General features: G+C 36.9%; 1 protein-coding gene and 1 long non-coding RNA gene across 5 annotated transcripts; one reads left to right on the forward strand and one right to left on the reverse strand.

The window, feature by feature from the left end:
- Window positions 1-7,077: 7,077 nt before the first annotated feature.
- Window positions 7,078-9,603, reverse strand: LOC125764752 (GILT-like protein 3). 4 transcript variants are annotated; one of them, XM_049429330.1, is made up of 7 exons: window positions 9,026-9,603; window positions 8,546-8,841; window positions 8,249-8,463; window positions 7,878-8,167; window positions 7,648-7,812; window positions 7,392-7,538; window positions 7,078-7,325 (listed from the first exon to the last, which is right to left on the reverse strand). In XM_049429330.1, exons 4-7 carry the CDS (start codon window positions 8,148-8,150, stop codon window positions 7,233-7,235), a joined length of 678 nt encoding a protein of 225 aa, XP_049285287.1. In that variant the 5' UTR covers window positions 8,151-8,167; window positions 8,249-8,463; window positions 8,546-8,841; window positions 9,026-9,603; the 3' UTR covers window positions 7,078-7,232. The 4 variants fall into 4 exon arrangements, with proteins under 4 accessions (XP_049285287.1, XP_049285284.1, XP_049285286.1 ...); XM_049429327.1 differs by having other exon boundaries at window positions 8,274-8,463; window positions 9,026-9,594; XM_049429329.1 differs by lacking the exon at window positions 9,026-9,603 and having other exon boundaries at window positions 8,274-8,463; window positions 8,546-8,849.
- Window positions 9,604-10,155: 552 nt separating this feature from the next.
- Window positions 10,156-13,119, forward strand: LOC125764774 (uncharacterized). The gene is made up of 3 exons (XR_007418482.1): window positions 10,156-10,399; window positions 12,758-12,813; window positions 12,924-13,119. It is a non-coding gene; the product is annotated as an uncharacterized LOC125764774 (long non-coding RNA).
- Window positions 13,120-13,475: the final 356 nt, after the last annotated feature.

The following is a 13,475-nucleotide window of genomic DNA, read 5'->3' on the forward strand; positions in this document are numbered from 1 at the left end:
GATCCGGCCACAGGACCCAAAAACCGGGCAGGTCATAAAACTATTGCATGACGATGGTGTTGGAGCGATCAAGCACTCGCTCATCTAGCCCATTGGCCTGCAATGGGAAGGGTTTTTTTTGTGTTTTGCTTGGTTTTGTGTGTTTGTGCTGCTTTATTTTGTTCCCACTGTTGTGACCCGCAAGGATCACCGAAAGTTCTTAGTCAATCGTGGTAAGTAATCGACGGAAAAGCGGAGGAAATGGGCGACAGTACCTTGGTAGGAACCTTCGTCAAGAAGTCACACCCGGGGCTACGGGTACATTTTTTTATTCGTGTGCCTTGGTACTGCGCGGTGTAGTATAAAACGCTTCATAACCTTCCGGCCAGGATGCAGGTTTCTTGCGTGTGAAACACACCTTGACCGAATCGCTAAGCCACACAGTGGAGCTACGCAACATTTCCACCACTTCTCCTTACGCTGGCAAAACCACGCTCCGCTCGCAAAACGAGTGTTTTGAGTGCGAACATTGTGAACTTTGGTGTCGGTGCTGGTGTTGATCCGTTCCGTGAAGCCATCCGTACGGAAACGGGCACGGGCACGTGAAGGCTTATGCTTCTCGCATCGAATGGGTATTTACGAGTGCATGTGGTACCCATCACGTTTGCGTGTGTGCTGTTTGCCGGCTGCCTGCTGTGTGTGGTTACCGACCATGGTAAGGAAAAACTTTTCCTACGAGAAATATCCTGCGGGCAAAGTGTGTGTTTGTGTGTGTGTGCGTTTGTGGCTGTAAAATTTATGGTTTTATTATTGCGATTTGTATAATATGAAGATATAAGGTGTTTTATAACAAATTTACGCTTCGTTTTTATTTCTCTCTCCTTTTTTTTAGTCAAAGGTGAAACAGAAACATAGAAGACTGGAAGACTGAAAACAGTAAGAAGTTGGTTAATTTGCTTACTAACACGAAATAGAAAGCACGGATAGGCTAGAAAGGCTTAGAAAAGCAATTCGTCTTAATGATAAAGAGTCAGGCAACTTTTGGTGCGTTGTTATTAATAATGTTTATCCAACACAAGCACCAGCATACAACATATTAAAGGAATATTTCTTTTCAGGTGTTAAGCTGATTTTTGAAAATTGTTTTAAAATATGTGTATAATTTAGTTAATAAATTAACACAAATTATAATTTTTTTTCACCCAAAAAAGCTTATATTACGATATGTTGAAAAAATATATTCCTGTGAGTAAAAAGAAAATGGTTACCTGGGAAAAGTCATTTTTGCATGGTGTATTTTATGTTCATTAAAAATTTACTACGTCCTTTACCAACATTATTTCTGATGCTTTCAGCTCAGATTACTGGGGTTTTCTTTTTAGTTTCGAGAGACTGGTTTCTTGTTAGAGAAGGTACACACCACCCTTTGGCAATGGCGTAAGAAGGGTCAGATCAATATTTGAACAATTTAGCCATGGGTTGAGCAAAGACATACACAGCAAAGAGAAAGAGAGACAGAGAGAAAAAAAAACATTACAAATGCTAACCTGTGCAAACCTTTCCTGCGTTCTGTTTGCTCAGCGCCGTGAACCGTTCAAAACCATCTTAGCCGGTTCAACCTCTAATCACATTTCGGGGAATGAATTTTTGCTGTATGCAGTAACCATAGAAAGGCGATGAATTTTTGCTTGCATTACTTTAGCGATTGTAAAAGGTTTCGGTTTTCTCTACGGATTAAAATAATGACGAAAAATCGGCTTAGACAACAACACATTATACAATGTACGTTAATTAATTTGCCTGAATTTTAGTGCTCAAAAGTTAACGTTTTGATTACTTTCATCAAACATATTATAAAATATTCATTGATCAAAATCATTACCAAAAATTCCATTTTTTAATCTTCACTGGCTTTAGCTGCTATGTAAATAAAAAAAGAAAAAAAATCATGAGCCAGTCCATAAGAACATTTCAGTTTGTTCACCTGTTTCCTTCCTGGAACGCAGCATGTTTTGGTATTATACTCGACCAACGTACGATGCTAATTGAAAAGTGTCATGTTTTTCCCGGCTGTTACTACGGTTTTATTACGTTAGTGCTTGATCCATCGTGAATACCTTACGCCGGTGTAGGGGGAATTTAAGCCGTATTCACGGCCGTTTGTACATTCTTCACTTCACTGTGATATTGTTTTCCACTTTTCCGCCACCGTTACTATTAACGAGCAATCCGTTACCATTGAAAAGCATTATGGTTGGCTTTTGGTACAATCCATCCTTTTAATACCTCATTCACAGTGACGCAAAATGGTCGGGTTGCGTTGAAGGACACTCTTTAAAATTAATTAACGTCACGTCTGCTCAATAACCGATTCTTGACAGCCGCATCGAACGGGATCGAAAAAGTCGTCGGCTGTATGCTTTCGTATTTCGTGTCGTATGCCTGTAGGTGCGTATATACATGTGAAGGAACATATCATTATTTAATTTAATGCCAGAAAATTGAGTTACTTAATTTCTTTTATCAGTAGTTATGTTCATCGTTTTTAACGCCTTGAAGCTTAGCCTATTCTAATGACTCATGTGGTTTTATTTATATTGCAATAAAAATCGCTTTTATTCAAGCATATCAGGTAGTTTAATAACATATCCAGCATGAAATTTATTTAATCACTTATAATAACACCTAATTAATAGTCAAATTCAGCTGTAACGCACTTTACCTGTAATTCTTTCACCTGCCATTCGGTATGTTCTTGCTGCTGGTTCTATAGCAACAACCATAATCACGACATTTCGTGGAATCCTAGTACTGTAATCCGCTTCGTTCACCACATGCATCTGTCATGGTGTAATCCTCTAGTAACGAGCTTGCGGCTGCTTTAAAACCAACGTAGGACGATAAGATCGTTTGAATATGAACATTCATAGCTAATTGTGAATTTCCTGTTCTCATCCGATTTTGCACTTCTAAACACAATGACAATGATATTTTTTATATATTTTTTTGTTTAATTTAGACCATTTTACTATGAATTGTAATGAAAATTAAATTCTTTCTCATAATTAGTTATATATTCACATTAACTTTTAATAATTCTATTTTTAGATGGAAAACTATTATGAAAGCTATAAACAGAGCTAAAATTATACAAATTAAGCACATTTTCGGTTCACATTTCGGTACATTTTCGGTACAAGTGGTTCTTGTGCTGGATATATGCTTATACTGATTCTGTATGAAATGAGTGATGTGCTTTATATTTGATGAATTTTTCTATTTCATTATCATACTAATTGGAGGCGAAGATTATGCCTAATTTAACGTAAACGCATTTTATTTACTTAATGTTTCATTATTTAAGCATCGAAACTCTATTCATAAAAGAGCGATCCTATTGCACTAGGTGGCAATAAAGCAACAATTAAATTTATCAACGCTAGTCGGGAGTTTATATGTATAAGAGAGTCACAATCGGCGTTAATAATTTCTGCTACACATATCACACATGATACACTAATTACCAAACTGGTGACTGTGTTTTTCCTCCTTTTTATCGATGCTTTTTTCTGTTATATTGCAATACCCTGTGCCACCTGATAGTGAGCGCTATGTTAATCGTTTCAAGTGCTTTTTGATTTATCAAATTTAATTGTTTTATTAACGGCTTCCCGTTTTCTCCTTCGCCATCAAACCGGAATTGTTGGAACTGAAAAAAAAAAACATCATTTGCAAAACCCCGATTGCCATCCACAATCAATATCTGCTCATAGGTGTTTTATTGCAATAATACCAAATGGTACTGTATAGATAGTCGTGTGGTGGATAATTAAGCTAATTGATGCCATTTTTGAGCGCTTTTTACGTTTTAATATATAATCTCGCCAAAGTCAAGTTGATAGGATAAATAAACACGAGCTGTGTGTGAAATATTTCAAACAGTTTACGAAGAAATTTTCCCTTTTTTTAATTTTTTTTTTCATCTTTCCTTATATAAATGAAGCAGCATGTTTGCTCATACTTTACGGTGAGCATGAATTAAGACCCATGTTCACAAACGAATTTGAAGCTTATTGGTTGAGTACTGATCCGTATGAACTACAAATAGAGAAACGTTTTCAATGCACCACATGTCATACAAAATGCGATACTAAACAGAAATGAATATAAAGACGGAACAGTGAAGAACATCGTTTGCTGTGCATCGATGAGGAAACGAGAGGTTTTTGTTGCCCTTTGCGACTAGTTTAGTTCCTTTCAAGAATAAAGAGTTGTAAATTGATTCTCTAGGAATCGTTCGGTTTCTTCATGGGTCAAATTGCAATCACTTTTACTCCATACTTTTGGTCCTTTTGGGTGCAGATCGGAGTGTTTTTAGCCCAGCGTTTTTTTGCGTCTTAGATCAAAGGGGCTTAGTTTTCTTGACTTTCAAAATAACAACGATAAAATAATCTGTAAGTCAATGATAGAGGTGGATGAACGTACAAGGCAAATTTAGGTCATGTACCTTGGTTTGTATTTGAGTGAGAAGAGACAGTGATAGTGAGGTTGAATATAACAAAGCAGAATTCCGTAGGAAAAGTTAAAAATAAAATGTGTTTTTTAAAGTACATATCAGCCCAGCCTTGTGACAAGTTTGTTTCACATTCAAAGATATGTTAAAACTTTACAATCTATTCAACTGAATTATTTCCGACCTAATGTCAAATATTCCACATTTGGAATTTACTATTTTATCACAAATTCTCTGGAACCCTGCTTGTGCTATACAATAAGATATATTCTTCTAATAGTACTTCCAGACTATTAATTTGATGAGTGGCCATTAAACGCAAAGTTAAAGTTCCCCATAAAGAGGAAAGTGTTACAATACTGCCGTCATTATTGGCCGTTGGTACATAAAAGTAGTTAATTCTAGATGCGACATCAACCGTTCCGATTTATGTTTCGTATCAGTTGCAAGCGATCGTTCGTCATAGCGTAACAGTGTAGCTGCACATCGTATGTTGGTTTAAAAAAAAATCAGAATGTTGTTGATGGAGAAACTAATTTGGTTAGCTATCATTGCTCGAACGGTGCGTAGTGTATGTGATATGACAAAGGAGCTAGTAGTACCTGATGGAGATCATTTTCTATTTGTGGGAACACTCGACAACTTCGAAATGGCTATCAACGATCCAGCATTTCAGGAAATAAATTCCACGTTTCCTCGTTGCGTGAATATCGAGATATACTATTTTAAACTCGACTTGATACCTACTATAAGAACAAAATTCACCTGTCAACATGGTTACCTTGCGCGACCGCACACCTCTCTTGTTAAATGGAATGCTTCAATCGTAAGAACTGTGTTCAATCGTAAGATCGATGCTACCACACAAGAAGGTTTGATTGAGTTATATTTTTGTGACACTGTTAGCAATACAAATGGATCCGTGGTCATTCGTTACGACCCAAACCAGCGAAACAAGATAGATAACCAAATTCTTGACAATTCTTACAATAACACGTGTTTGTGTAATTTTAAACATGATTTGATGATTTACTTTCCTAAGCATAGTTCAAAGAAAAAAGAGGTCATAACCACAGATTCTAAACATGTAATAATTTTAGGTTGTATTGCATTGTTTGTAGTCGTTGTTATGCTTTATATAGTTTGCACTAAATTTAAAACAAAATAAATAACCGAAACTTTTCACTTACTATTGTTTTAATAATAATAGCGCAATTATTGAAATTGGATGAACCAAATTGTACGAAAAATAATTGAATATTATAGATTACAAATAAATATACGTTTTTTTTTTGTTTTTATACCAGGTTTCTATTTCGCAAATATGTATACAAAATCATAACATTCTTTGACTTTCTTTTGCTAACAACATTCACTGATGACTCAAAAGCTAACATGTGTGGTCATAGTGTTAGTGTAATGCGTAAGCCATTGCCGTATGACGGCGAGAGTTGTATACTGTTATACCATTGCATACTGTTATACTGATGCAGGTTTTTGTCAATTTAAATGAGTCAAAATTCGAACCATGCCTAGTTACTCAATTTTTTAGTAACTTAAACTAAGTACTTGTGGCGAGATTTCATTTTTATATCAAGTAATTTTAGTTTAATGACCCTTCTCCCCTGAAATCAATTTGAGTTGGCTCTTCATATTACGATATAGCACTAAGTTTCAGTACTTAATAGCCCTTAGTTTCAGTTCCTGGTAAAGTCAAGAATGGTTGCCGTCGTTACAGGATATTTATCCAAAACAGCTTTCAATTCAGTATGCGACATCAACAGTCACGATTTATGTTTCGTATCAGAGAAACATGTTCCTTTTAAAGCAACTAAGAATGATCTTCATGGAGAAACTTATTTGGTTAACTATCATACCTCAAACAGTGCATAGTTTCTGTGATATGTCAAACATGGTTGAAACACCTGATGTTTCGGATTTTCAAATTTCGGGAATATTCAACAGCTTTGAAATGGCTAACTTGGATCCAGTATTTCAACGAATGAACACCCCATTTCTCCATTGTGTGGAAGCTACGGTGCAATACTTGACACCAATTATGAGAATAAAATTCGCCTGTCAACACGGTTACTGTGGTCGACCGGACAAATCTACCATTATTTGGAATGCTTCAATCGTAAGAACTGTGTTCAATCGTAAGATAGATGCTACCACACAAGAAGGTTTGATTGAATTATATGCTTGCGACACTGTTAACAACACGAACGGGTCACTAGCAATTCGTCAAGTCCCAAACCAGCGAGACGGAGAATCGTGCAAATCCATAGATACATTTTACAACTTCTCATGTTTGTGTAATTTTAAATATTATTTGATGATTGTATTTCCGGAAAATGAAGGTAGGAACAAAAAATTCACAACGACAGTTTCGAAACTATTGAAAATTATAGGATTTGTTTTCCTGGTTCTAGTTGTACTCTTAGTTATTTTAGTTTGTAATAAATGTAAAACAATTTGAAAATGGTTACATGGTTATATTCATGTGAAACCTCAAAAACACATTCAAAACTCTGATGCTGTTCCCTAATAAATAAGAACCTTATTAACTCAACAACAAACACAGGTTTACCAGCAAGAAATCATCAATGATCGTTTATTTAAAAAATCGCTTTATGATAGTTATATTTGCATAGCGTTGTGCAAACAATGATTATGAGGAATTAAGGTGTAGATTAAATCAAAGTTCATTTTATAAACAACCCTCACAAACGAGATCTATTTATAATTTAACACCAAACTTTGCTTCGTAACGCTCAACAAATTTTCTTTCAAATTTCTGAAGCCAGTCGTCTTGTTCGAAAAAGTCGTATGGCTGCAATATAAGATTTAACATTATCTCCCATTACTGTTTGCTTCGAATGTTTCATTTGCACTTTACCTGATCGCCAACGATGCTCGGTACGAAAGGAAGCGGTCGGTGAACGTTGTCTGTTTCGTTGGCAAACTTTTTGAACAAATTAACTCCTAGCTGCCCTTGGCTGCATTTAACAACGGCGTTTTTATACGATGCATGTTCTTCGATGCACTGTTGGCGGAGAGCATGAAACAACATGAAAATAAAACAAGAGCAAACATTTGAAACACAAACTGATGCATTCAATCAAGTATTTTGAAGAATTTCGTGCTGCCGTTACCTGGTCAAAGTTTGTGTTGAAGTTCTTCATAAGGCATGCCACTACGGGAAAAGCTTTTTTGAGTGGCATCTTGTTAAGAATGCAACCGTGCAAAACGTTCAGTTGACATTCTTGCGGTCCGTGCTGGCAATGAAATTTGGGTGGTTCGTTTGGCTGCTCTTCAACCTGCAAAGACGTGTGGAATGACACACATTATGCTGTACACGCATAGCTGAATGGACGATAAATACCCAAGCCTTTCCAAATGGTACCAGGCGTAACTTCATTTCATTTTCATGGCGCAACCAGCACGGGTACAGCTGATGGGTGAAGAACACCATGCTGTCACTGCATAGAGCTTCGTAGTAGATAGTGACTGGTAACTTATCGGTCGTGTTGAGGGTGTTTGAACTCTGAACGTTGACATTTCTTGTTGCTTTTGTTTCGATAAACCCGTAAGAGCCAACTATCAATAAAGCTAATAAACACCACTTCCCAGAATAAAAAGATGCTTTCGATTCCATTGTAAAAGATAGTCCACCTGAATTCACATGAGACGAGGTAAGAATTGTTATGATTATGCTATTTTATGATTGAATATTCTTAATAAATATAAAACTACCCCACACAGTATAATTCTTACTAACAATGTTCACACTACCAGATGAAACCACAGCCAAATCACTCTTTTGTTGAAAACCTCAAACCAACACCTGTTCGGAGCTAATGAATCACACGTTGTGAGCACATTCTACCAAGAGAAGCTACGAAACATCCCAAGCCGAATTCCTATTTCAATATGATTGTCTCGCACTATGATCACTTCGTATTAAGAATCTGTCAAAAAAGGTTATTTCAAACAATATCATAACAATATACTTTAGGAAACCATAAACATAAATTTATATGTTTTTTTTACCTCAACATATTTCAACAAACTTTGTGAAAGTTTTTTATGCTGCTCACAATTGTAGCCATGATTTGTCTGGTTCAGTCAACAGTGTACGTCAATAATCTACGACTCCATTATCTGTGTAATGTATAAAGTGTCATCAGTTCTTGACTGTCTACAGCAGAGTTGACCTTTCGATCCTTGACCACAATCGTTATCATGTTCTCAAGGTAGACAACGGCTTGCCGATGGGTACAATTTCTGCGGTGTGAAGCATTGTTGTGAATGGTTTGATTGTGTCGGGTAGTTCCTCATGGGTACGGCTTGAATAAAAGTGATCAAATTCAAATAAAAGACCTTTATTATTCCACTATGTTTTCCTTAAGAAACCCTTTCCTGCTTAAAAAAATTCAATAATTCATGTCGTGTAACTTAATGCATTAACAAAAAAAAAAAAAAACAAAATTAATAACTGGTTAAGTTAATCAAAGTTTATGAAATACTCACACAACTTACTTTTACTTTAAAACTTTAGTTCGCTTATATATTACACTGATTGCTTGCCATCTTTAAGCAAAATGTAAAATTGTTGTTTGAATTGTTTCATTGTCTCAAATGATCTATAAAAGTTTCACAATCACCAAAGCCCTCCAGCAGCAACTAATGTGTTCAGTACGTCCATACATTCATTGTTTACGAAGTTATGACGCAGCCAACGAAAAGTGATCACGAGCTTGTGAAATGCTCGCGGGAAGCATTCGATTGGCGTTGAGAGCATGCCTCTTTGTAACATCCCCGAAAACGCGTTGTAATGGGAACAAGCTATGTTTGAAATTGTTGCCATGTAAAACCGGAAGGCATACATTTGAAGGCCATTGGCAATCTATAAACCCACCATGAGCAGACCTAAATAACGTACTGACCAACGATTCTGTTGCATTTTCAGGCACGACTATTTTAACGGAATGGAATAGGATCCGTATTTACAGTATTTAACGGTCCATTGAGTTGTTCATTTGGGGCCATTACAATATTCTATCACATCGCACAAATGCGTTTATCGAAAGGAAGCAATGTATCCTTGCAGTTCCGTGATAATGGACTTTCGCAGCGACTAAAATCCAGCGGCCTTTGGGGAATAGACAGTGTGAGTTTTGTGCATTACGATGTCGGGTATCGAACATCACACACGCATAATTGATATGTGCAATGAAGGGGGATTTAGTGACATGGATTAAAGGGTGAATTTGATAAAAATTGAAAGACTTTCTATATCTCCAAAGATTAACAATTTTGAACCCTTGAGTAACAACCACTTCTTTGTTTTCTCTTCTGACGAAAGGGCTACGACATTCGCGGATTTTATTACACATACATTTAAAATTATTAAATATTTTTTTGTTAAATTATTTTTGTGAACGTCAACACCTCCAAACAATGCTCCTTTCCAAACCAAAACAAATGCTGCATTTTCCATCGATGCATTGAGTGACTCCAGAGAGAGAAGAGCAATTATCCTGTCGGTATTATGTTGAGAACTTCACCGCTCATGTTTCCATTGACGGTAGAGAGGAGTTCTTCTCCTATTTCGTGACTTTGCGAAGTGCCAAACACCGAAAACATCACGACACGATCCGAAGGGCCGAGTGCAACATCGATGGCTGCGTGAGTGCCTCGTGTGTACGCAGTCCGGGAAATCTGAGTCATTCATATTTCATTCGTCAGTTTTGTCTGATCCGTGGTGCAGAAAGGACATGTGCTGGATTGTGCTCGAACGCTCGCGACTTCTCAGAAATATCGTCCCACGGCATGTTGATCGCTTGCTTACCTCCCCATGCGTGATTCGTGGTGCCTGCTCGGAAGGTTCCTGTGTAACATAAAGTAGGTCCTGTTTATGACAAATGACCGCATAGTGATGTAAGTGTGGTGCCGATTTAGCAGCACTGCAGTGCTAACTCAGTAATGCCAGTAAATCATTGCTGTCGAGTAAGGTTCTCGTTAAAAAGGCTTATTGCGACTGTGGAAAAATATGAGTTTTCTTTCTGCCGGCAACCGATTGTGAGACTGGATGTACAAAACTCAACTCGGTGAGGTGAAACTCATGTGAAAATGCTCTTAGTGAATCAGTGCGATCGAAAGGAAAATGAAGAAATAGTTCGAAAACCACAAAGCCAACAACGGGAAAAGTGCTTCTAGCTTGATGCCTCAGAACGATTCTACTGTTTGTGTGCAATGGTGCGGTTGTGATTCTAATTAGCCAACACTCACAATCATGACCTGGCCAGGCGAAAGGTCAGCAGTGCACTTTCAATTGATTATGCAGAAGCAAAAGCAAGGAGCCTTCTTTCGTACACTCAAGGATTTTCCGTTTCACGTGTGTTGACAATTCAGCAGGAAAGGAAACAATTTTCCCTCGTCGGAGTTTCCCGTTCCTGGCATCGAGCATTATTGGGGATTGAAGGAACAATAATTAAAATCAAACGAACGTAGGTGCTTCAATACTACGTGAGCATGGGAACTGGTAACCATGATGACAGCCGGGGACTTAGTTCAGTGACACGCTGCTCAACTCATGCGTTGGCAACCGGCATCGTCTGACGCACGGCGATGAGTTCCACTTCTTCATCATCATAGCGTTTGAAAAGGCCGGGATGCTACAGACCTCATAAAAGGCATCGTGTGATAGTCATTCTTCTTCGAAATGATAATCCATTTGACACAGTTCTCGCTTGCGTTGGTAATCGCTGCTTTTGCTCCGTATGCAAAACAAAGACATCCTGAAGTCGGGTAATCGTTGTTCTGCTGCTTTAATACACGCAAAGCAATGCGTTCAGTACTGATATTCTTTTAAGTCTAACGGCTTATAATCAATAAATCCAAACGTTCCATTTCTTGACGTATCAACGTACGAGTTTAAAAAAAATTTAAATGAAACGTTGTAAATGCCTGAGAATGAGAAAGATACTGAAGAAATAGCAATTGTTTTTAACTCTGTGGTAATATCAATGTGTAAAGATAAGTCTACGAGGTAAGACATGACCTCTAATGTTAAGCCAAGCAGAGAGAGAATCCATACATTGAATTCAGTTAAAGACATGTTACTAGAGGACCAACAAATAATTCAAACCAAATCTTGTTTCTTTTAAATTTAATTCGATTCTTTACGCTGGTGGACGAAATGAAACACAAGCTAAATTAATGATTAAATCCACACAAGAAACAATATTTCTGATGTTGAACAGTTGGATCGGACTCCTCCTTGGAATCCTCTCGATTTCAGGTAATGTCATTTTTCGATCTGTTTTTTCCCTCCCTTCAATCCTATTCTTTCTAATCCTTATCCACCGTCGTTCATTGGCCTGTGCGTCCGTTCTGCTCCATCGAGGATGCTCATCGTTTTACTTCGATCCTATGGGATGGTTGTGACACTGAAGGGTGCTTAGAATGGGTATCCGTAAGAGCGTTTCCGTTCACTTTAGCCATTTCAACTTTTTATCTGCTGCTCAAAAAACTGTCACCATTCAAAAGGTGTCCCCAAAGACGAACGAGCGAATGTTCCTGCTAGCAAAGTTTATCTAGTGTCCCTTTTTTCAAATGTTTCATCCCTTGGCTCTTTTTAAACTTGACCGCTCACATGACATATTTTACCTTAATTGGGCATTTGGAGTTGAATGTTCGATTGTAGTGGAGGTTGGCAAATGTTATCATTCTTTTTGATTTCTATGGCGTTTACATTGTTTTTTTCTGCTTTTGTTATTTTAGCCCTAGCGAACGATGAGTTTCATGTGACATGTTCATTAAAAATAAAACTGATCTTCGACCATTGCAAATTGCGCGGGTGCTTCATCTAACTTTCTTTGTATCGATTTTCATTGCTGGAAAATAGTGTTTCAGGAAGACGACTACTGAGAAAAACAAAACAGAATATTTATTCTCGTGAGTTACTTAATTTCCGGCCGTCATTAACACACTCTTGGAAACCTAATTTAAGCTCCAACATGCAGGAAATCCAACAGGAAATGCTAAAAAATTTTAGTAATAGTGGATACTATGAAAGGTTGCGCTTATCATTATGTTTTGTAAAATAATTGTTTTCTGTTCTCGTAAGACTATTTTAAAGAACAATTTTCGATGATTGTGTGTTAAGTTTATCTCATTTTACGTATGAGGAGATGATTTTTGCGTATTTAAATAGATTGTTTTTTTTTGTCTTTTCATCCACTGTTCTCCACGATTTAGTGTAACAATGTAAAAAGATTGTGATGCCATCAGATAAATCATTACACGCTCTCTAGGTACGTAAGAATTACTTGCAAAAATGTTTGAATAAATTTTTTATTACATAGAAAATTTTCCGCCTGTAGATGATTGGCGAAAGACTAATGCATTTTTTATCCCATTGCAGGTTGTGTGAGGTAGCGCCGTTAAAAATAGAATTCGTGATGTGTATACCTTTATTTGTCCTTCAGTGTTCCACTATTGCATCTCATATAAAATGGACTGATAGTTAATAACGCACACATTTAGATAGGTCAATTAAAATCAATGACTTCAATAATTATATCATTTTTATCTATGAAACTATATTAAAGAGTACGTATGGAGAAGCTTGTGTTGTATTGTAGTTGTAACGTGAAAGAAAAATATCTTCTTCTTCTTCTTTGCCAAATCCCACATGCCAGGCTATTAATGTATTCAGTTCACGAAAACTGATTAATCAGCTGGACAATTTTAGAGAAATCAACAATTGTTTTTGGGCTATGTTAAGCGTGTTTTCGGTTCATATTGATTTATTCATAAATTTCAGTTTCATATATCATTTACTAAGCAAAAAAAAATCTCTGTCCTTTGGAAGACAGACTTCATTAAAATATTAAGTCTAAGCTTAAAGTCTTTCAACACTATCCACAGTTTGTTTCTAAAACCATCGTCCACTAAGAGAAGGCGAATCGCATAT

This window comes from Anopheles funestus, chromosome 2RL, assembly GCF_943734845.2.
Source record: "Anopheles funestus chromosome 2RL, idAnoFuneDA-416_04, whole genome shotgun sequence".
NCBI lineage: Eukaryota > Metazoa > Arthropoda > Insecta > Diptera > Culicidae > Anopheles > Anopheles funestus.